This window comes from Mauremys mutica, chromosome 9 (genome assembly GCF_020497125.1).
Source record: "Mauremys mutica isolate MM-2020 ecotype Southern chromosome 9, ASM2049712v1, whole genome shotgun sequence".
NCBI classification, from domain to species: domain Eukaryota; kingdom Metazoa; phylum Chordata; order Testudines; family Geoemydidae; genus Mauremys; species Mauremys mutica.
The window spans coordinates 70,360,559-70,384,691 of record NC_059080.1 but is presented as its reverse complement, the minus strand read 5'-3'; the positions used below and the strand labels follow the sequence as shown (position 1 = coordinate 70,384,691).

The 24,133-nt window shown below is 44.5% G+C and overlaps 1 protein-coding gene across 3 annotated transcripts in view; it reads left to right on the top strand.

Annotated features, from left to right (window-relative positions):
- The first annotated feature begins 249 nt into the window (after positions 1 to 249).
- The window catches only part of IRS1 (insulin receptor substrate 1), an 83,620-nt gene continuing 59,736 nt past the window's right edge, over positions 250 to 24,133 (top strand). For all 3 annotated transcript variants that reach the window (XM_045031117.1, XR_006582342.1, XR_006582343.1), the window contains exon 1: positions 250 to 4,917. In XM_045031117.1, coding sequence (XP_044887052.1) covers positions 1,311 to 4,892 — 3,582 coding nt within the window. In that variant the 5' untranslated portion in view covers positions 250 to 1,310 and the 3' untranslated portion in view covers positions 4,893 to 4,917. The remainder of the gene's footprint in view (positions 4,918 to 24,133) is intronic.

The window sequence follows — 24,133 nt, the reverse complement described above, 5'->3', positions numbered from 1 at the left end:
CAGAGATTCACTCACAAGCCCCTAGTTTATAAATAACACGCCAGTGAATGGCGTCTACGCCTTTTTACTACGCTCCACTCCTCAACCTAGCCTGGGCACCTCCCCCCGTGGAGGAGTTGAGGGACAGGCCGCGCTGCCAATAGGAAGGCGGCCCCCCAGGGCGCCGAGCGGCTCAGGGCCCGAAGGTAATTGCAGCCGCAGCGGCGCTGAATGAAAGGAGCGGCCGGCGGGCGGGGAGGAGGGGGCGGATTGGAATGCCGCGGCACCAGGCTAGGTTGGAGCCTCCCTCGGCTGCTGCTGGGATGGTCCACGCACTGGCGCCGTCACGTGTTTCTCTCCTTGGAGTGAGACTGAGTCTCGGTGGCGGCTGGAGGGGGCCGGACTCATAAACACAGACACCGCCGCTTGTTTGGGTTTGGGGCGCTCCGAAACTCCGAGAAGCAGCCGGAGGAGGAGAAGTCAGCCAGGCAGCCCCAGACCCGCCTTCAGCCTGGGGCACGGGAGGGGGCTTTGCTGTTGGCCCCGGCGCCTTTCCCGACTGGAATGAGGAGGAGGAGGAAGAGAGGATGTTCCTTCCCCACTTGGGCTGCTTCCCCTCCTGCTGCTGCTGCCTGGTTGCATTTTGTGTTGAAATGGCACTTTCTCTTCCTAACGAGATGGGACTGAATGGGGTCGCCAGCCTCCTCACGCATAAGCAGTAGCAGCAGCCTCGGCGCTGATTTTGGGGCTGGGCTGTGTTTTTTGGGGGGGAGAAGAGGCGTGTGTTTTGGGGTGTAAGCCCCGGACTTTGCAAAACAAACCGTTACCCAGAGGATCTTTAATCTGCTACAGAGATTGCGCTCGCTGAGGCGAAGTTGTGAAGGGGAGGGGTGTTTTGGAGCGAAGCAAGGGGGACCCCTTCCTGCTCCTCTCTACAGAGGAATCCGACCCATACGACTGAAAGATGCGTTTCTTCTCCTCCCCGGCGGCGGCTGCTGGGAGAACTAGACTTTCATCTGGACTGACTGAGACTGGACTCTTTATGGATATATTGACCCTCCTGAGGGTGATTTGGGCATAAACAGCCATATAAACGCTGCTGTGGTGCTGGAAGCTGCCTCTGCCACTGAACAGCTGCTCTCACCCTGCCAGTATCCCCTCCCCCCATCCCGTTTTGGAGAGGGGATTCCGAGCTAGTTTGCTTTTTTATTATGATTGTTGTTGCATAAATTGCATTTTAAGAGGTGTTTTTTTTTCCTGCCGTGCTTGGCAGTTTTGGGGGCCTGTGGGCTGATAGCTACGGTAAAAACACCACCACCTCTCCTTCCACCATGGCTAGCCCCACGGATAATAATGAGGGCTTCTTCTCGGATGTCAGGAAGGTGGGTTACTTGCGCAAACCCAAGAGCATGCATAAACGCTTCTTCGTGCTGAGGGCAGCCAGCGAGTCAGGACCTGCCCGGCTGGAGTACTATGAGAATGAGAAGAAATGGAGACATAAGTCAGGAGCCCCCAAGCGTTCCATCCCACTGGAGAGCTGCTTCAACATCAACAAACGGGCAGACTCCAAGAACAAGCACCTGGTGGCCCTCTATACCAAGGACGAGCACTTTGCCATTGCAGCTGACAGCGAGCCTGAGCAGGAGAGCTGGTACCAAGCCTTACTGCAGTTGCACAATCGGGCCAAGGGCCACCACCACCTCCATCACCGTCACCACCACCACCACAGTGATGTCTCCTTTGGGGGTGGCAGTGCAGGGCTGGGGGAGGCAGGTGACGATAGCTATGGTGAGGTGGTCCCTGGCCCGGCTTTCAAGGAGGTTTGGCAAGTGATCCTGAAACCTAAGGGTCTGGGCCAGACCAAGAACCTGATCGGCATCTACCGCCTGTGCCTGACCAACAAAACCATCAGCTTTGTGAAGCTGAACTCAGATGCAGCTGCTGTGGTACTGCAGCTGCTCAACATCCGCCGCTGTGGCCACTCAGAGAACTTCTTTTTCATAGAGGTTGGGCGTTCAGCGGTGACTGGGCCTGGTGAGTTCTGGATGCAGGTGGATGATTCAGTGGTGGCACAGAACATGCATGAGACCATCCTGGAAGCCATGCGGGCCATGAGTGAGGAATTCCGGCCCCGCAGCAAGAGCCAGTCCTCTTCCAACTGCTCCAATCCCATCTCTGTGCCCCTCCGCAGCAGACACCATGTCAACAACCCCCCACCCAGCCAGGTGGGGCTCAGTCGCAGGTCCAGGACTGAGAGCGTGACTGCTACCTCCCCTGCTGGGGGTGGTGGTGGTGGAGGAGGAGGAACAGGGGGCAAACCCAGCTCTTTCCGAGTCCGAGCCTCTAGTGATGGGGAAGGAACTATGTCCAGGCCTGCCTCTGTGGATGGCAGTCCAGTAAGTCCCAGTGCCAACCGGACCCACTCACATCGGCACCGTGGCAACTCCAGGCTTCACCCTCCTCTCAACCACAGTCGCTCCATCCCAATGCCTTCTTCACGCTGTTCCCCTTCAGCCACCAGCCCAGTCAGCCTGTCATCCAGCAGCACCAGTGGCCATGGCTCCACCTCAGACTGCCTCTTCCCACGCAGGTCGAGTGCTTCGGTATCAGGCTCCCCCAGTGATGGTGGTTTCATCTCCTCCGATGAATATGGCTCCAGCCCCTGCGATTTCCGCAGCTCTTTTCGCAGTGTGACTCCAGACTCTCTTGGTCACACCCCGCCAGCACGGGGGGATGAGGAGCTCAACAACTACATCTGTATGGGGGGCAAGGCTGCCTCGTCCTGCAGCTTGGCAGCTCCCAATGGCCACTTCATCCCTCGCAATTGTCACCCACAGCATCAGCAGTGCCGCTATCCTGGCACCCCATGCTGCCCCCGGAGTGGTGGAGAGGAGGTAACTGACCTGGAGAAGGGCTTCAGGAAGCGGACTCACTCTGCAGGCACCTCACCCACCATCTCCCACCAGAAGACACCCTCGCAGTCTTCAGTAGCCTCCATTGAGGAGTACACGGAAATGCTGCCTTCCTACCCTTGTGGTGGCAACCGGCTGCCCTCCTACCGGCACTCTGCCTTTGTGCCCACTCACTCCTATCCTGAGGAGCATTTGGAGATGCACCACTTGGAGGGCAGCCACCACCGGACCAACTCCACCCCACACACTGATGACGGCTACATGCCAATGTCACCTGGGGTGGCCCCTGTGCCCAGCACTGGTGGCACTCCTAAAGGTGGTGACTATATGCCCATGAGCCCCAAGAGCGTGTCAGCCCCACAGCAGATCATCAATCCTGGCAGGGGGGGTCGCCACGCCCAAGCCATGGTGGACTCCAATGGGTACATGATGATGTCCCCTAGTGGCAGCTGTTCGCCTGATGGTGGTCCCGCCGGCTACGGCAAAATGTGGACTAATGGGGCTGGCCACCACCCAAAGCTCTCCGTAGAGAGCAGCGAAGGGAAGCTCCCCTGCAGCGGCGGTGACTACATCAACATGTCCCCAGCCAGCGGCTCCGCCACAAGCACCCCCCCGGACTGCTACTTCGCCAGCTCGGGGCCGCCGGGCCCGGAGGAGGCCTCGGCGCAGGGCCCGGCCGAGCCCCCCCACAAGCCCATCTACTCCTACTTCTCCCTGCCGCGCTCCTTCAAACACGTGCAGCGCAGGGCAGCCGAGGAGAGCGGCCCCCAGCTGCGCATCTCCCTCAGCTCCGGCCGCTTGCTCTACGCCGCGGAGGACTCGTCCTCTTCCACCAGCAGCGACAGCCTCGGGGGAGGCGGGGGCCAGGAGGGCGCCGGAGGTGGCTACCAGGCGCAGCCCCTGCCGCCGCCGCCGCAGCAGCCTACCCGTCAGGCGGCCGCGCAGAGCAGGAGTCGCCTGACCAGACCCACCCGCTTGTCTCTGGACGGCCCCAAGGCCAGCACCCTGCCGCGGGCGCGGGAGCAGCCCCCGCTGCTGCTGCCACCAGAGCCCAAGAGCCCCGGCGAGTACGTGAACATTGAGTTCGGGGCCAGTGACAAGCCGGCGGCCGCGCGGCCCCGAGAGGATGAAGGCTCCGAGTACATGAACATGGAGCTGGGGCCGCCGCGGGCTGCCTGCCAAGCCGGCTTCGCAGCCGTACGGGCGGCAGCTGCGGCCCGGCCAGGCCGAGGAGCTGCTGCCCTCAGCAGCCGGGACTACGTGACTATGGAACAGGGGGGCGGTGTCGGGGGGCCCTGCCCGGGCTGCGCCGACCCCCCGTCCCCCGCCCTCTTGCTCAGCTACGCCGACAGGCGGCCGGGCCGCGCCGTCCCGGAAAACCCCCCTGCTGCCCCTGCCCCCGCCCAGGCGCAGCCGCCGGCCGAGCTGGCCGCGGCGCCACCGCGCTCCTCCTCTCTGATGGGAGGCCCGGGGGTGAACAGCGCCTTCACCCGCGTCAGCCTCAGCCCCGGCCCCGGCCGCAATCAGAGCGCCAAAGTGATCCGCGCCGACCCGCAGGGGGGCCGCCGGCGGCACAGCTCCGAGACCTTCTCCTCCACCCCCAGCAACGCCCGCGGCGCGGCGGGCAGCGGCGGCCTCAACGCGCCCTTGCTCTACGGGGCGGGGGGCGCCGAGGAGGTGAAACGCCACAGCTCGGCCTCCTTCGAGAACGTCTGGCTCCGGCCTGCCGCGGGGGAGTTGGGGGCGGCCGCCAGGAGGGAGCAGCAGCCCCTCGGGGCCGGGGGTGGCTTTGAGAACGGACTCAACTACATCGACCTGGACTTAGTGAAGGATTTTAATCAGCGTCGCCAACACCCCCACCACTCCCAGGAGGGCACCTCTGTGCTGGGGGGGAGGCAGCCTCCGCCCAAAGCCCCGAATCAGCCTTGTGGGAGTAGCCACTCTAGCGATGATTTGAGTGCATATGCCAGCATCAGCTTCCAGAGGCGGGAGGACGTCTAATAGCTGGGCAAGAGCCAGAGAGAAGGTGAGTGCACAGGAATGGGGGAGGGGGGAAAAGGCGTTTAAACGAGTAGAAACGCCCACTTAAAACTGAGCCCAAAAGGCCAGGAAAAATCAGGCACCTAGGTGTTGGAGGTTGTTCAGACCACTGAACTGTGTCCTAAAGGGATAGCTTAAGGTGCGGTCTGTTCCGTTCTCTTGTTTTATTGGAACGTTGTTTTTCTACTGTTTCTTTGCACGTTCATATCCTGCTCTCAAATAGAGCCCTTAAAGTGTGTGCAGTGCTTGTTGAGGCGTGGGAAGAAGATCCAGGTTCACTCACTGAGTTAATCTTTAGATAGCTGCAGTTTCAAATATTGCACAATTAAGGGTCTGTGATGAAAAATAGACCTAAGTATGGTCCCTGCTTAACTTATGACAAAAATAGGTTGGATAAAGTCTGGAACGGTGATTAATCCGTTGAAGCTTATTTCTTATAAAAGAGGTTTCTGTAATTAGATTGGTGTGGTGATTTTTGTAAGCTAGATGATATGTTCTTAGATCTGAAAATATTTTTTCCACGTGGGAAGTGTTTTGGAAAATATTGCGGCCGCATTAAGTCTTAACTCCGAAGTGTTGAACGTTTTGGTTCATTTTGATTTTAAATATGCTGTTGCTTCCTGTAGCAAAATTAGCATTTGACACTGCCTCCTTGAGTCATGGATGCTTTTCAGACTTGACACACTGTAAGCTTGTCTAAGCAACCGGGACTGGGGTCTCATGTTTTGTGAACAGTTATGGTGAGGTGGTTCACTCTGTGAAATCTGCTTGAATATTGTTGCTGAGACTAAAGTGCTTTTTAGTGGCACTTTTATCTCACTCCTTTAATCTTTAAGAATACATAGTTTAAAAGACCCAGTAAGTGGAGGGAGAGGGTGTGGGGGAGGGGATGTAAAAGAAAGAGGTGTGGTCTATGTTGAACATGGGAGTGGGGATCAGATTCAGAAGCTTCTGCATTCTAAGTTTAGTTGTGGCCAGTTATGATTCCTGTATCCATAGGCAAATGAATTAACCTTTCTAACTCATTTTGCCCATGTGTAAAATGTGGGTATCTACCTCACAGGGTTGCTGTGAGGATTAATTAGGTAATGTTTGCAAAGTGCTTTAAAGGGACTCAATGATAGTGTGTTTAAAAAAAAACAACAAAAAAAAACACCCCCCCCCAAAACCCCAACAACTTTGTGTTTAGACTGATATTGATACTAAATATAATTTAGCAAAGGACAATTTTGTAAGTATCTGCAAACTGCAGAAGAAGCAAATGGTGTAGAATGGACTCTGTGATTATAAACTTAAAATGTTTAAAAATGAACAAGTTAAAAATCTAGGCATAATTTGTCAGCCTGTTGTATTAAGACTGGCATTACAAGGTTTGCCTGATGGATCTGCCAAATAGAAACTGAATACAGAGTATACACTGAAGAAATACAAAGTATTTTTTTAATAAAACATTTTCTCCACTAAGTATGTATTCCTGTATAATACTGATATTTTATACAACTGCGTTTTGCTCCAAGGTCTCTATTATGAATAGACAACTCCAATCTAAATGTTAACACCCTTCCTGATCTCTGCAGTTTTTCATGTATTTAACTCCTTGCAATCACTGTACAGTGAACATTTACAACATAATTGGACAAATTCATACTATTTATTTGACTGTAACTGTGGTTACACACTTATTCAGTGTATACTTTTATTGCTGCTTTGCTTGATGTAAGTACTAACACCACTTGGAGTGGATGTGATAGAAGATTTAACAATCATATGTAGGATTTTCCTTTTGCCTGAACTGGTGAGCCTAGCGTAGAAGTGTGAATTTCAAATACCTGGAAGAAAAACAATACACCCTTTCCCATATTTGTTACTTTAACATTGTTCAAATAAGTGATAATTGCAAATGTATTATTAAGGTAGTCTCACTTTATCTCATCGGTATATGCTAGACTAGTCATGCCTTTGGGCAGGACTTAAAATTTGGCCAGGGTATTGCCGCAGTGTCAAGGGGTGTGTGCCTTTTGCATACCTTGAAAAAAATCTGCTCAACATTGGCTGTTATAGGTTCCTGAAAAATCTGTTTACTACACACGTAGTAGAGTTGTAGAGGCTGGCAGCTAAATGACTTCGCTGCAGATTCCATCTGCATGGCGCATACTCCATTCACACAGATTCTGTGGGTGAGCTGGTTGTGCATGCACCATTTCCACAGAGCCAAGGGAGCATGCTCCTTCCTAGAACTAAGCTGGACTTCCCCTGAAATTCCTCCTTCTGGCTGCTAGGGCTGCACTGATCTGGCACTAGAAAGAATTGAAGGCAGGAGACTCTCTCACCTGTGCTTTCATTGCTCCCTTTTCTGGTGCCCCAGGCACTGTGAAGGAGGAGGAGGAAGCAACCTGATCAGAATGCAGAGAGAGGGTCAGATGGGTGAGAAGAGGTGTGGGGGCTAGACTGGAGGAGATATACCTGGGTGTGGCTCAGGGAGAAGAAAAGGGGCAGGAATCAGGGCAGGGGATAGAGGTGAGTAGGAGCAGAGAAGGATAGAGACAAGCTTATGCAACCTTTATTTGGCTCCCTTGTTCATATGCATTATGATGAAATCTTTAAGCCCAAAATTTGGCAAGGAGTTATACATATGATTCCATTCTATAATATATATTTCATAGGACAGCTTTCATCCCCAAAAGGTTTAAACTACTTGGACAGATTTTATTTATCCAGACCAAAATATTTTGTTGTCCCAGGTTGTCAGATCAGGACTTTGAGCATTTTCCAGCTTCTCATTAGCAGGTGAATAAACCATGTGCCACCTTGCCACAACCTCTCTCCCTCCCTCTCTCCCCCCAAGCCATGCATGTTATACACATTTAACTATATGGAAATATCTTCCATTGTGCATCTCCCTCAAAAATCAGTTATGCCCACTCTAATAGATTTCCCCCTGAACAAATCACTTGTTTCCAGATCTATTCTATTTCTCTGTCCTCCTTGCCCCCATCCATATTCTTGTCCCCATACCTCTTTGCTGTTGCTGTCCCAAGCCCTACTGCTTTCCTGAGTTTACAGGGAGGCTCAAACTTTTAGCTGTTTCTCAATACCGGAGTCCTCTGCTTCTTGCTCCTCTCCTAGCCTGTTAAAGGATCAGCAGTTTAAATGCCACCCTTTTCCTTGAGTTCCTTTACAGTGGTTCCAGCTGCTCTAATCCTTCCTTCCTCAGAAATAACTTCTAATGCTCTGGCTATTTCCCCCCCCCCCCCTCTTTCTAGAGAAGGAGCCTGTAGCTCTGTGGTTGCACTTACTAGCAACCTTGAGGAGCTGACACAGTCTTTAAGACCTGTGCCAGACAACTGCATTCCCCCCCCCCCTTTCCTCTTCTCTTCCTGGGTTATGGGAAAAGAGAGTTCTCGCTTTCTCTCTGTGCTCTTGGTAAGGAACAGTAATCTACTTGTATATGTACCACTCTTAGTTTTTTTTCTTTTCTGTGTCCTGCCTCTTCTGGAAGCTGTAAACGCTAGTATAGTGAAACTGACAAGATTCTTGTAAGTTTCACTTGCTTTCTCTTGGGATTTCTCTGTGCCGAATTAGCTGAGGCAACTACTTCTTCCTGTGCTTCTGGTGTGGTATTGAGGAGCCTCTCTCAGTTGGCAACAGTAGGAAGATGAGCAATTGATGGTTGATGTTCTGAGTACTGAGTCACAAAACATTTGAAGTATGAAGTCATGTTGAAATTCTTGTGTAATATATTAAGAAATTTTCAAATACCTCTTTTTTTCTCCAACTTGCAGTTAAAAATAGTTTTATAGCTTTCTTCTAAGTTTAATTCATAATTTAAAAAAGTTTGTGGAGTTAAGGAGTTACTCTAAAAATGTAACACATTTATCTACATGCAATTAAAAAAACTGAAGCACTTCCAAAGACAAAAGGTTCAAAAGTCTCTGTACCTCTGGGGAAGCAGTAACTTGAACATCAGCAAGATACAAGTTATACATGCTACAGTATTATTATAGACTGAAGAGGGTGTTTCATACTGTATGTGCACATTATTTCCCCCCTCACCTAATCATCTGCTAAAACCTAGCCTGTGTATCACTGTGTGCCTGCAGTTTGTTAAATTATTAGTATATTCTGCACTCCTTAAATATTTTTTTCATTATTCAAACTGCAGACCTATTCCTTTAATGTAGTTACTGTAGATGCTGTTAGCTTGGACTTCTGACTTACATGGCAGTTTTAGGAAAATTGCTTTCAAGATTTTTCTCTCTGGTTTATAGAGTCCTATAAATTGAGGCTATGTAATCAGAGACCAAGTAGGCGATAAAATAGCATCTCGTGACGCACAGGTTTTGTATTCAGTTAGTATTAAAATCATATTTAGGATCATGTTTAAATTAGAAAAACAAGAAATTCAAAGTTAAGGATGACTCCTTTTTTAGCTGATGATTGTAAGAAGAACATATGTATTCTGGATTGGTTTAAAACATTTAACAGCTGGGATGTAGAGCCCTAAAGAACATATGCAACTAACACCTGTGGAGTTGGAATGTGATCTGACCAAGCTCTTCAGTGTATTCTGTTACTTGTATAACTTAAGGGATGTAGCCTGGTGAACAGCTGAATTTGAAAATTTCAATTAGGAACATACAGTTTTATAATGGTTTTGCAAAAATTTGAATACAACCACTGAGGCTAATTGAATTCACATCTGAATATCTTTTTGATAAAGTTGCTGTGACTTTGTGTGTTTGTGCATGCACATGTAAAGGAAGGGAATTATTTTTTTAGTTTTCAAAACGGACTAAATTCAGTATTGATTGTAGTAACTATTTTTAAAAATAAAGTCTCAAGGGAACAGTCTTAAATTCAAATTTCTGTTTTTCATGACATTCAGGTGAAAATATATTTTTTTTCAAAACTAATTAGCTTTTGGACTTAGTTTTCGTGTACCAAGTTTCAACCTAGAACAGATCTTTTGTATTTGAATTTGGAAATCAAGAAAAGTAGAGCTCAGAATAGAAAAACTGTCAGTCTGTAAGCTTTAGATGCTATGGATAATTTTGAAAAATGTTCACAGTAGAAATCATTACACTTTTGTAAATTCATTCATTTATATTTTTCTTTCCTCCTCCTTCATTACTTAGGATAGCTTATTTTGGAAAATAGGCTCTCTTCCTTAGAGTTCCTGCTGCCTATTTATCACAGAATCCCATTCACATTGTTGTGCATCCTATTGTCCTGAGTGAGGGGAGCAGGATTTTTCCACTTGCTCTTTTGTCCTGTACTCTTTGTCATTGCAGTTGAATGCTGTGATTATATAATACACAGAACCCTGTTTGTTAACATTGGACTTTAAGTACAGAATAAGCATGAATGAATAACTCCTTAAGCAATAAGGATCTCGTTGTCATGTAAACATTCTCATAGTAAAAAGAGAATGATATTTACACTGATTTTTAAATTGCTCTTTTTTTCTTCCAGTTTTTCATTTTACCTTTTTTTTTTCTTTACACTGCCCTACTACTGAGACTACTATAATAAACCTGCTAGATGAAAAATCTGGATACAGGCTAATTTAATTATTCATATCCTGCATTTATAATTAAATCCCCTCTAAACTATTTAATTTAAAGGGTAGCTCATAAAAAGAAAAGCTCAAATTGCAAAATGATTGTGACTTACTGTTGGAATAAATCTTCTCTTACAAGAGTTAAAATACAAATAACAATGTCTACAATTCCAGATTGTCAGAATGCTGAAAACTGGAACTTGGTCTCTGAAATATAGTCTGAAAGTGTACATCTTCACTAAACTGAATAGCGTTAATTCTGTGTTTAATTGTTCCATGTTTTGGTAAATGAAAGATTTTGATTATAAACAATTATAGCAGTTTGAATATTACAAAATAGTGGCGAAGAGGAGAGTCTTGTGTAACACTTCTTTTGATCTATTTAAATATGGTGGGAAACTGAATAAAAACAGAGGTGTGAATAGATAAAGGAGATTTAAATAAGCCTGGCACTCTTAACTAAAAGATGACTTGATATGTATTCTCTCTGATTATGCTTGATATATCTAGGTCACATTCTTTGAAGACTGTCATTAGAGATTTAAACTAGAATAATTGGAAAGTGCTGTTTTCTTCACAATAATACACTACGGGGTTGGGAGGACAGTGAAAAGTTGGTGTGTGTATATGGAACTGTTAATCATAATATATTAGACTAAAAACCTAATATTTTAGTATCTGAATTGTAATATTGATTAAATCTTCTTGCTAGTATACATAATAGGTTTGCTATTCAATATATATTGTCAGCTACATTTTAAAATTCTATTGTTGTATGCAGTGTAGTTGTAGCTGTGTCTTTTCCAGAGAGGCAAAGGGGTGAGATAATATCCCTCATTCAGAAATTAGGCACATAAACTCTGCATGCAAAAACTGATCTGCTTAATGCAAGAATGGAAACACCTCTCATTTGCAGAAGTATTGTAGAAATGTCTGAGTCTTTGCAACCAAACTCCAAATATTTCTATTGGTTTCAGAAATTTATTCCTGATGAGTGTCTGCGCATATGTCAGAAGCTGGAAAGATACAATCTGTGAGCTCTTAAGACGGCACCCCCAATTTGATTTATGTCTTGTTTGCTTTTATCTAGATTTTTTTTTTTCAATTGCTATGTGGGTGAATGTTTCTAAATCATAGGAATTCTGAAATATGCAATCAGCATCACCAGTGGTTTCTTTGAAACAGTGAATTTCAAGAAACGAAGGGGAAAAAGCTACCTACCCCCTCAACCTCAGACATCCTCTTGGACTCCAGTTAGAAGCCTGATCTCACATACTCAACAAGAGGGCTGCTCTGTTTAACTCAACTGCTTCTTGCAGCATGGGAGGTAAAAAAATGAACCAAAAATGAGGTAGGAATTAGAAGTTCTAATAATCCATTCTCTCAAAGCAATGGGGAAGGGAATTGAGAGAGACACCTGCATCATCAGAAATACTAATATTAACTTAATATTTTTTTTTAAAAAAGTCTATTGACAGCCTTACTGTATATACTCGTTCATTATCCCGTTTGTTTATAAGCCAACCCCCCAAGATGGTTAGGTAAAAATAGCAAAACCTGTATGACCCTTTCATAAGCCGACCCTATATCTCAGGGGTTGGCAAACTTGGCTCCTGGACCATTAGGGTAAGCTGCTAGCGGGCCTGGACATTTTGTTTACCTTGAGCATTCACTGGCATGGAGCCCCTCGGCTCCCAGTGTCCACAGTTCGCCGTTCCCAGCCAATGGGAGCTGCGGGAAGTGGTGCTTCCCACAGCTCCCATTGGCTGGGAACGGTGAACCACAGCCACAGGGAGCCGAGGGGCCTCCATGCTTGCAGATGCTTCATGTAAACAAAACGACAATGTATTAAATATTCAATTCAATGATTCCATAGTGTTTAAAATCATCAAATTTTGGTGTAGATCCATTTACCAGCCAACCTCCGCTCTTTGATGCGTAATTTTTTTACCAAAAATATTCGGCTTATGAACGAGTATATACAGTATTTTGTTTCTAGCTCTGTAAGAGACATGTCCAGAAACAGCTTTGCAGATCAGCAGTTTTAGCATCTATGGCATGCGTTTTTGGAGAGTCTCCTTTTTTAGTCAATAATAAAAAGGAGCCCTGCATGCTATTGAGCATTTTTTTTATTTTATTTTTTTTAAAGATTCATAGTCTGTTTCAACGCAAACTTAACCTCCACAACCTTCTCTATTCAGGGAATGAAATAGCCCGCTGCCCTGTTTGTTTGCTTTTGTTTTTTGTTTTGTTTTGTTTTTCCTTCTTCAGTAAAAAGGTTCCTTATCTTTTGTAGTTCTGCCAGGGCCTGATCTGACTTGCTCTGAAGTCTCTTGGAGTCTTTCCATTGAAGTCAATGGAAATTGGATTGGGCCCTTAATGACAGTTGGTGTCACCTGAAAAAAGATTTTTGCATGTACTCTCCCTCTCTTCTGCCTCTGCCCCTTTAGAAATGAAATCTGATAGGGGAGTGTCTCAGTGGTTGTGGGTAAGTATTTGTAATACTTACCTAGGTTTTGTTTGTTTCAAAGGGGTACAATAAGTGACTCATCAGTAATAATTCTCAAGTCAAGCTCTCTCTAGAGAATATGAGAACATGATGGATTTTGTACTGTGGTAGAATCAGGATGAATTGATCCCTTTTTTTTTTTTAATCAGCAAGTAGGTACCCTTGTTTTAAATAATCAGTTTTGCATTTGTATTTCAGTCATATTCCATAAGGGCAGTTGATTTCTCATTGGTTGGTAACCATTAAAACATTGATTTGCAATTAAGCATTTACCTCTGCACCAATTTTGGAATTACTTGCTCACCAGGGGGATACACCGTATCTATATGCATCTAAGCAGTTATATAGCTTAAAAATATGTATTCAGATTTGTGACTTACCTTTTTATTATGTTAGAAATAGTGAATGATGGATTTCTTACTACAGTAACTTTTTCCTTTCGATTTGTGTCAGGCTGCATTTGGATGGAAATTTTAATTCTATTAAAAATGCACTAAAATAGCATTTTTAAATAGCCTTATTTAACTAGTAAACAATGTTAAATGTTCTGGATGCAGGGTAGTTGTAGCTGTCGGTCCCAGGGTATTAGAGAGACAAGGTGAGTGAGGGAATATCTTTTATTGGACCAACTTCTGTTGGTGAGACACACAAGCTTTCTTAGCGAGGGGGTGGATTTGATTTAAATCACTAGTCAGGAAGACTCTCTTTAATCATGAATTTCTACATAAAAGTGCATTCTTGTTGGTTGTTATAACCTTAATACATATTCTTCACAACTCAGAGAGAGATGTAGGTTTCACTTTTAGAAGGTACACACTATACATTTTTAAAGTGATTTATTTTGAAAACTTTTCAGATTAGTTTTACAGCTATATCAGAAGATGAGTGAATGATTGTTTGGTTATTTCATTTACCAAAGGTAATTGAAGCAGGCAGTTCACCTCCCAATTTCATAAATATCTCCAATTCAACAGGTTAATCATTAATATTTGGAGGATTTTCTTGCCATGCTGTATTAGGAGGAGAACATCACCAGAAAGACATTTAAGTTGTTTTATTTAAATAAAACAACAACGTTACGTATTCTGGGTTTTTTCTTCAACAGCAAAAATATAACATTTTAACAAAACAAGATATGAATTTTTGAATTTAGTTAAACATTAAAGTTTTTTAAAATCTGGTTTGCTTTTGTTAAAATTGTTTTAAACTAAAATAGTTACATGAAATATTTTCTAAAAAATACAAAAATTAAATTGACTATGTCAGCCAGGTCAACATGAGAAACTTAAAATATTGGCTTCTGCAGCTAACTCATTCATCTTCCCCTTCATTTTCCTGTTTGTTCATAATCTGGAAAAGAAAAACAAGCTTTCCTGCTTTTTCAGGTCCCAAATGATTTCTCAATTTTGAATGAATTAGTCCAAAGGAAGAAAATATTCTTTCCACACTGCCAGAAGAAGCTACTGCTGTTAAAAGTGAGATTATCACTACAACAGTCTCTGAATCCAAGTGCTTAAGTGACTTCCACCAGTACACTGGTGTGACTTTCTTTAAAACGTCATCAGTAAACATATATTTCTTGAATGGTTCTTATTCCCAAACTGGGTGTCTTTTACGGCCTATGCCCTTTTAGGTTTTCCTTTCTAGTGAGAGAATGGTATGGTAGATCTCAAATCAATGAAGGCTACACTCAGAAAGACCTCAAGACTTCTGGAATATGCTGCTCAAACAGTTTGACTTTTGTTTCTACTGCCTGTCCCTCCCTTCTCACATTTATCTCCAGACTTCTCCTTGTCCAGATCTATTCCGCCCCCAACAATCTTCTATTGATTTAACTTTTTGAAACTTTTCACTTTTAGAGAGAGGTAAGGGATTGACTGTGTACACAAATGTGCAGAGGGACAATATAGTTGAGGTCTGTTATTTCTCACCTCTATATATTATTTATTTAAAAACATTTTTGGATTTTACAATAATGTTATCTCTGGAGACACAAATCCACAGTTTGAGAACTGCAAAACTAAGCATCTCTGATGGTATCTTCTAGACTGAGCACTGAGTCCCATTGGGTAGATAGAAAGATTCACCTAAATAATCTATACAGAAGCCCCTGGAACCCCATAAAATTGGGTCCCTAATCCATGAACTATTGGAACTCATTTACAAAACTTTTCTTAAACATTATATGAATATATTTTCATACAATAGAATTAGACTTTCTAATCCCTATTCCATGATGAGACATTATAGCTCAAAGCTGTATCTTTAGATAGTTTTTTTCCTCTCAAAGATTTTATCAAAAAAATCCGATTTAAATAAAATCGGATTTTTTTTTACTTTTATTTATTTTTTTTATTTAAATCATTGAGTTTTATCCACCCTGGTGACAGAGAGTTCTTCCTTACGTCTGGGAAAGGTACTTCCAGTGTCGCACCAAAATGCAAGGCAGAACAGATTGCTTAGCGTAAGTAGTTGGCACACATTGCACAGGACCATTTAAGGCAGAGTGGCCTGATAGCATCTCAGCAGTCATAGGACAAAAAGAGGGCATTAGTAGGTTACAGGTAGTTGTAATAAGCCATAAATCCAGGGTCTCTGAATGGAAGCGGAAGCTCTGTGTGGCTCAAAATCTCTCTCTAACCAAAAGAAGATGGTACTACTTCTCATCCACCTTGTCTCAAATGTACTGGATGAATTTATAAACATTAAATTTATCAAAACACACTTGTATTTAAAACTGATTCCTTAAACGAAGTAAGTATTGTCTGTAATTAATTAATGGAACCGATTGGTTTTGGTTATCATGTCCTTCAATATTTTAGTACTAGTAGATGTCATCCTCACACTCCTTATTTTTATTCATAGCTTGGAAGCAGAAAACAAGCCTTCCTGCTTTTTTAGCTCTCCAATCAGTTTCTCAAATATTTGAATGAACCGGTGATTGAATTGAACTTGCTGAATAAAGTGAAAGAAAGAAAATACTCACTGCACCTGCACGAGAGAGTGTCTAAAGCTGGTTTAGGACTTTAAAAAACTCTGGATCCAGATGTATAGCCAGTGACTTCAACCAGTTTACTGATTTAACATTGATAGCAAACACATACTGCTTGAATATGTTTTATTTAATGGCTGTAACAGATTACGGTAATGCTTGAACATAGATTGTCAATTTCAAATTGATTTTTCAACATTTTTATTTTTAAAAAGAAAAATCTGATTTTTATTTAAGGATGGATTTTTATCCACTTTGTATAAAATTAAGGTATCCTATTTACATTTCAATTTTTGTGTTTATATTTTTTCTAACTACATTTTTATAATAGATTAAAATAATTCTGTGTTTAAAAAAAAAACAAAAAAACAAACCATGGCTTTACCACACAGAGCACAGCATGGACTGTTATATATAAGATCAGATTAGATGATTATAATAGTTTCTTCTGGCCTTTTTTCACAGAATCATTTGTTTTTTGTTTTTTTAAGAGGTTCCCACGTTCCTTCACAAGCTATTGAACTTAGAGACATTCATGAAGCATTAAAGGGTGGATGGTGCCATCTCAGGAATTGCAGAAAGGACAAACATCCTGGTAGAAGGGGAGGAAGAACCAAAAAGCCTTCTTGGTAGGAAAGTTGAGGCATTCCTGAAAAGATTTGAGTGTTTGATTCTGTTGGTTCAAGCTTCAGTTTATTCTACTCATGCCTCTTGTGCTGTGTGTAGGTGTCTACAGAAATTTTAAATGATCTTCAGCGGCCAAGAATGATGGCTGTTACCCATCTGCAGTGCTCTGTTTTATGGAGTGTACTCTTTTGTTCATCTCTGATTCTACGGTCAGAATAATACAAATTACATCCAGAGCTGTGGCCTCATTTTTGTCAGAGAGGGGATTTTTATGGCTAAAACAATATACAACAGACCAATCTTAGAGGTTTTTTTAGTTGCCTTTCCTTTAAAAGAGGCAACTCTATGGAGAAGAGCCTTATCAATTCTGTTTATTTAAATGACTCAAACCAGAGCCTGCTCTAAGGGAAGCCCGTTCAATGAGTCTCCGGCCTACTATCCTGGCAAAAGGGATCAAAACCTGCCGAATGAGAGAATAATCTTCAACTGATTTTAGTTCCTTTCATCCCTAGACAACAGGAAGTAAGCCACAGGGAGCCCCCTTAGGTTTTAAGCAGGTGCCTGAAGTTCAGAAGGTGCATGTGCAGAGCTGCACAATCAGAGGGAGGCCAAGAAAAGTAATTCATGTGTAGGCACAGGTGATGTCCAGTTAGTGGGTCCTGGAAATTACCTATTCAGGTATGCAGAAATACTTCAGCAACTCACTCACCCTGCTCCAAGATAAGCACAACACATCTGGGAAACCTAAACCATCCCCTGAAATAGAGGCCATCCTCCCAGTCCGTTTATGCCTTTCAATGTAGGCTTTCACATTAATATTTTACAGGCTGCAGTGTCCATAGAATATTGCAGGTTTTTAGAGGGGGGGGAAAAAAAGAAAAGAAAATGAAAACAAGGTTGGAATAATTTGGTACTGTCTTAATTCTCTCCTTCCCATGTATGTGTCTGTCTAGTCTTTAAAGTATGGATTAATTGTTTGCTACTTCACCGCAACGTCCTTTGGATTGATAGGGTGACATTTTATGGAAAAATGAAGTCTTGTCTTATCTGAACCTTTTTCTACGTTAGCTTCCACCAGTGCAGAGCACCCTATCTTAGGTTAGTTTAAATTGATTGTTTCATCTTTTATTTGTTTTTAGTTTTAGAATTTAACTCTGAGGGTTTCCTTTCATACTGTGGTCAGAATTTATGGAAGTAGCTAACAGTGATTGGCCCAGCTGCTTCAGTAGTTGAATAGCATAGATGTGTTCTTCAGCTTGTCATTACAAGAAAACAAATCTTACAGTTGAGTGGTTTTTGTTTTTGTTTTCTTTGAGATGGGGTAGGGAAGGAGGGAAGTGGGTTCACTGCCTGAACCTTGTCTCCACTAAGATTTTTTGCACCGAGATGGCTAACAATGTAAAAATACCCCCCCCCTTTTTTTTTTGTAGTGAAGACATAGCCACAGACTCTGAAATGGAACCATCTGGTAAAGGCACAACTCACTTGTACTTTCAATCTCTGTATCTTGATTTTCATTTTGCTTAGGAGCTGCTTTGTTGAAATGAGATTTTTATCTTCTTTCTCTGATATATAAATAGAACTTTTTCTCTCTGCCTGGTTCACTTTTCCCCTACGAAGTCTGGGCAGAGTTGAATTCTTTCCTTTGTATTCCTGTATGCTCTATTACATATTTTATCGAATGCTCCATTTATTGTTTCATGATGTGGATAATTAACAAGGCTGAGTTATAATTCTACAACTATTAATTAAACTGGGCTGATGAATATCTGCTTTTCTTAGAAATAATAGGATGTGTTTGTATTTAATTGCTAGCATATGTATATATCAAAGCAATAAAACATTTTAAATATAGGTAAGGGGACATTTTCCAACTTTTAAAAGCACATATTGTGGAAAAAAATGAGCTTAAAAATCCCCTAGACTCCTAACAAATAGAGAAAAATTTTATCACTTCTGTTATTACAGTTCAAAAACCTCAAAAACAGTAAACACATTTTACCTCCTCTAGTAGTCAAGTGTCTTAAGCAGTCTTGTTCCATAACTGCCAAGTTATTTTGAGTAGGCTTATTTTCTTTTTAATAAATTTGTGGGTTTTTTCCTGACTTCACAACAATATTCAAACTTAGGAGAAAAGCAAATTGAAGAAGGCTTTACAAAAAAACTACTTTGTTAGCAAGCAACTTGGTAAAAACTTTAATGAGCAACATTTTAACGTTTCTATTTATTCCAACAGTTTGTCATTATTTATGAAAAATAGTATTTTTTAACTTTCATTGTTTAGGTTTGTAGATAAGTAATGAGCAATTAATAATTTATTAATTTTATATGAAATGAAAACTGATGAGGAAGAGAGAGATGAAAATACACGCCAACCCTTCTGTCCTCCTCTTACAGCTGCTCCTTCTCCCCCCTCCCCGATTTAATGAACAAAAGTTAAGAACACATCCTCTGTAATAATCAGCATATGCAGTACTAAGTTGTGACTTACACATGTAAATAATTAAATATTTCAATCTTAAATGGGTTAATATTGCTGTTGGTGGTGTTCTTAATATTTCATTTTGATTATAATTTGAAGCAGTTTAACAGTTCTGTTTTTTGTTGTGTTTTTTTTTAAAGCCACACAAACCCAAGAACCCCCAAACACCTTAAATATTTTTCATCATGCAACTTGATCACATAGCAAGTTGTTACAAGGGAAAAGCCTTTCAGAAGGTGTGCAGACAAGTAGCTAGGGCATGTTGTTTTTCAGGCCTTTGAACTAAGTTAAGAACGTGTTTCAAGATGGAAGAATAAATGGTTGTTTGCTGCCTTTAGCCTCAGGGCTTGAAAATCATGAGGCATGTTATTGTTCCTTCAAAGCCTGTTTTGCATAAGCAAGATTTTGGTTAGAGCTTTGTATTATCAAGGACACAAGAATAAAACACTGAACCACCCAGTCTCACTTAATTGGTTGGTGATGTTCAGAAATTACATGCACTTAAGGGCCCTATAAGCTAGGGTACAGCAATAAATGGATTTCAGTTGATCAGTTTATTAGGAAAAATCCTTCAGAACTAAGGCTTTGTCTATATGGATACATTTCTCCAACTAGTTATATTGCTATAGCTATACAGATATAACTCCCTGCCTAGACACTCTTATTCTGGAATAAGAGTTCTTTTCTCGGTTTGTTTGTCACTTCCAGAGGAGGATGATATTTAAAAGGAAAAATATGAAGTTCTGTCTTTTGTCCCTGTTTAGCTTGAGATGGCCATAGTACAAGGTGGGCTGAGTTGAAGGAGGCAGGCTAGGTATGGAGAAGTAGATTTGGGAATCATTGGCAGAGAGATGATAGTTGAATCCATGTGAACTAGATGTAGTCATCTAGGGACAAGGTAAGAAAGTGAAAAGGTACAGGTCAAGGACCTAGCTCTATGGAAAGAAAGTGGCAAAAGGAGATGGGAATGAGAGAGTGCCACTATGAGAAATACCAAAAATGGTTGGAAGGGAAAATAGAGGAACCAAGACTGGATAGGACTGGGAAAACCAAGGGAGGATGGTGTACAGGAGGAGTGATCAGCTCTTATTGAAGGCTGCTGGCAAACTGAAAGGTGAGAATAGAGAAGAAGCCCTGTGACTTGCCCAGGCAGAGGTCCTTAGAAACCACTGTGAGAGCGGTTTGTCAGGAGTGGAAAGGACAGAAGCAAGGATAAGAGGAGTCCAAGCAGGGAGTTAGCAGAGGAATTTTGGGCCTAAGAGCTTCTATTTTCACTGGATGCAAATGGTATTAATGGTTTAGATTTAAACATAACATTACATTCTACATTAAAAGTAGAAATAAATGGAGTACATGGAGCTATTTTAGGAAATAGAATAGTGAAAGGAATTAATGTGTAAAGAATAGTTAAAGAAGAAAACTGTACTGCAGTTACGCAATCAGAAATACTGGTGGTCCTTAAATCTTACCCTTTCTGAGAAAATATTTCTTTGGAGAGAGCCATAAACAGTTTCCGCTCTGTATAGGCCACTTAGTGCTATTAAAAAAAATTGCTCATCTTGGGCCAGATGTTGAACTTGTGTGACTCATCATAGCCCAATTGAAGTCAGTGGAGCTAGGACAACTTTCACCACCCAGGATCTGGCCCTTTAAACTTACAGTTTTCCATCTTTTGCTTTCAGTAAGCCATTACTAAAGCATTCTGTTTGAATTAATATTAAGTCCCAGTTGAATTTAATTGCAACTATATCATTAATGTTACAAAATGATCTGATTCAGTGTTAAATTTATCTCATAGCCATGGGTATTTTATATTTTCAGAAAACTGTTCTCTTGAAGATTGACAAGATTGCTTTGTTTTGATGCAAGTTTGTTTACTTCTGTGCTTGCTACAGTAACATATCAGGTTTTTATTCTCTAGTACTAGCAGATAGATCTTGTGATGCTAATTGCCTTTTACTGATTCAGGTCATATCCTAGCATTTACATTTAGGTTTAAAAAATCAAGAGCAAAACATGATTATTAGTAGTATTGCTGTACACTTATTGTTTAGCAGTAACTGTTACAACACTAATTAAATAATAGCTTTTGTGTTGAACTCATAATTTTGCTTTGAATAGCTTTTCAATCAGAGATTTTTCTTTTTGGTGATTCATTGACTTTTCCCCCCCAAAAAAGCCTTTACAAGCTCATTAGTAGTGGAGTTCATGCTCTGGAGTCTATTTCCAGGTCTATAGATATCTTGTTTTAAATCTATGGATGGTAGAAACTTTTATCATTTAGCTTAATTTTGTGTGACTGACTGCTGTCTCTGATCCTGGTTCAGGAAAATATTTTAAGCATAGTTCTCATTTCAGGATGGTATGTCATAGATTTTAAGGCCAGAAGGGATTATGATTTTCTGCATAACATAGGCTGTAGAACTTCACTGAGTAATTCCTACATTTAAGCACATATTTATGTGCTGTCCTGAATGGGTTTGTTTTCCTGAGTCAGTATCTTACTGAACATTTAAGTACTACTTTTTAAAAGAAGTAACGTCTTGCACCATACCTTCTTTGAGATCAGGTGGAACATTTTCTACCACTTACTATTACTTTCTTCTTCTGATCTGGGTGCCTCTTCTTGCCAATGCCAGATACACCCCTTCATCAAGCTGACTGTTCCGTTTCCAGGAGAGTTTACCTTTTGCTAGAGGTAACCTTGTCTCACTTGTAGACAGATCGTTAGGGCCACAACTCAATCTGGACTGTGTTTCCTCAGTCTGGAAGTACCTCTGAAGAGCTGAATTCCCTTATGCTCTCCCACCAGTAGTTCTTAACTCCTTGCTTTACTATGGGCTTGTGTACACTAGGAAACTTTGCCACTTTAACTATACTAGTGGTGTTAAAGCAGCAACCTGCCAGCTGTCTCTCCTCCTCTTCCTCTTCCCCTGCCCCCCAAGTGAGAGCACAGTTATATTGGTACAAAATGCTTATACCCAGTGATGAGCTGCCAAAATGATAACAACCGGTTCCCTCCTCACCTCAGGAGGAATCATACCCCCCCACCCAGGGACCCCTGCCCCGTCCACCCCCGTTCCCTGTACCCTGACAGCCCCTGGAACCCTTGCCCCTGACTGCCTCCCACCGCCCCCGTCCAACCCCTGATCCTTTCTGACTGCCCCACCAGGACCCTTGCCCCTATTCAATCCCCCTGTTCCCTGCCCTCTGAACCCCCCAACCCCTATCCACTCCCCCCACCCCCGAACTCCCCTGCCCTCTCTCCAACACCTCCTCCCTGCACCCCTACTGCGCTGCCTGGACGTAGCTGGCGGTGCTACAGTCCGGCTGCTGCTGGAGCCGGGAGCCCGGGGATGCGGGGCCGGGGCAGGAATCGCGCGGCCGGAGCCCGAGGATATGGCGGGAGCTGGGCAGCTGGAGCCACGCGGCTGGCCGGCCAGAGCCGGAGCCGCAGCTGGAGCCGGGCAGCCGGGGCTGCTGCCTCGCCCGGACCCCAGCATCTGGGTAAGTGGTGTCGGTCGCGATTCCTGCCGCCGTGCCCGGAGCCGGGTTGCGGCGGGTCCGGGCGGCTGGGGAGGGACGCGGGTCCGGGCAGGGCGCCGCGGCGGCGGGAGCCCGAGCCGGGCGGCCGGGCAGGGCGCCGCGGCGGCGGGAGCCCGAGCCGGGCGGCCGGGCAGGGCGCCGCGGCGGCGGGAGCCCGAGCCCGAGCCGGGCGGCCGGGCAGGGCGCCGCGGCGGCGGGAGCCCGAGCCCGAGCCGGGCGGCCGGGCAGGGCGCCGCGGCGGCGGGAGCCCGAGCCCGAGCCGGGCGGCCGGGCAGGGCGCCGCGGCGGCGGGAGCCCGAGCCCGAGCCGGGCGGCCGGGCAGGGCGCCGCGGCGGCGGGAGCCCGAGCCCGAGCCCGAGCCGGGCGGCCGGGCAGGGCGCCGCGGCGGCGGGAGCCCGAGCCCGAGCCGGGCGGCCGGGCAGGGCGCCGCGGCGGCGGGAGCCCGAGCCCGAGCCCGAGCCGGGCGGCCGGGCAGGGCGCCGCGGCGGCGGGAGCCCGAGCCCGAGCCCGAGCCGGGCGGCCGGGCAGGGCGCCGCGGCGGCGGGAGCCCGAGCCCGAGCCCGAGCCGGGCGGCCGGGCAGGGCGCCGCGGCGGCGGGAGCCCGAGCCCGAGCCCGAGCCGGGCGGCCGGGCAGGGCGCCGCGGCGGCGGGAGCCCGAGCCCGAGCCCGAGCCGGGATAGTTTTCTGTGGGATAGTTTTCTTCTACCTTAAGTGACTCTGGCAGTGTCAGATATTTTGGCACCTTCTAGTCAATGTGGGGGAGGTGTCTGTCAGTCTGTCTCTCTCTCTCTCTCTCTCTGGCAGGATTCCTCCAAGTTCATTCTGCCTCAGCAAGTGAAGGTCACGCAGCACACACTTCCTTTCATTTGCCATCTGGCAGTTTATTATTAGTGATGGTATGGAAATCAGAAATAAGAAAAGCAGGACCAAAATGCTCCACATACTGCTTCAGCCAGCCACTACAAGCTTAGCCCATTTGTACTGCTTGGTGGAATCTCCTTTCGTTGGTGTCCAATTCAAAGTCCTTTAGAACTAGAAGAAACTTACAATACCACAAGAAAAGTTGGACTTTTCAGTGTGCTCCTTCCTCCCCTTATTTTTTTCTGGAGCTCAGAATGCTGCTGGAGCCTCCCCAGCTCAGGGAACTAAGCTCAGTTTTGAGTTCTGTGCTGCTACCAGCATACTTCTAAGCCAGCTTGCTACTTGCACCCCTCCATGCCTTCTGTTGCATGAGGAGATGACATTACTTATAGACCTGCACATTGTGGGTGAAATTCTGTCCCCATTGAAGTCAGTGACAAGACTCCCATTAACTTCAGTGGGGTAGGATTGCACTCAATGTGTCCTTAGCAAAACAGGCAGGAACAGATGACAATAATTGAGGTTTGTGTCACCCTACTTACTGCTCTTTTCAGAACTGCTGGAGAGTGACTGACTAAATTCTCAGAATTATCTTTTTTTATATATAATTCTAGTCCATATATGA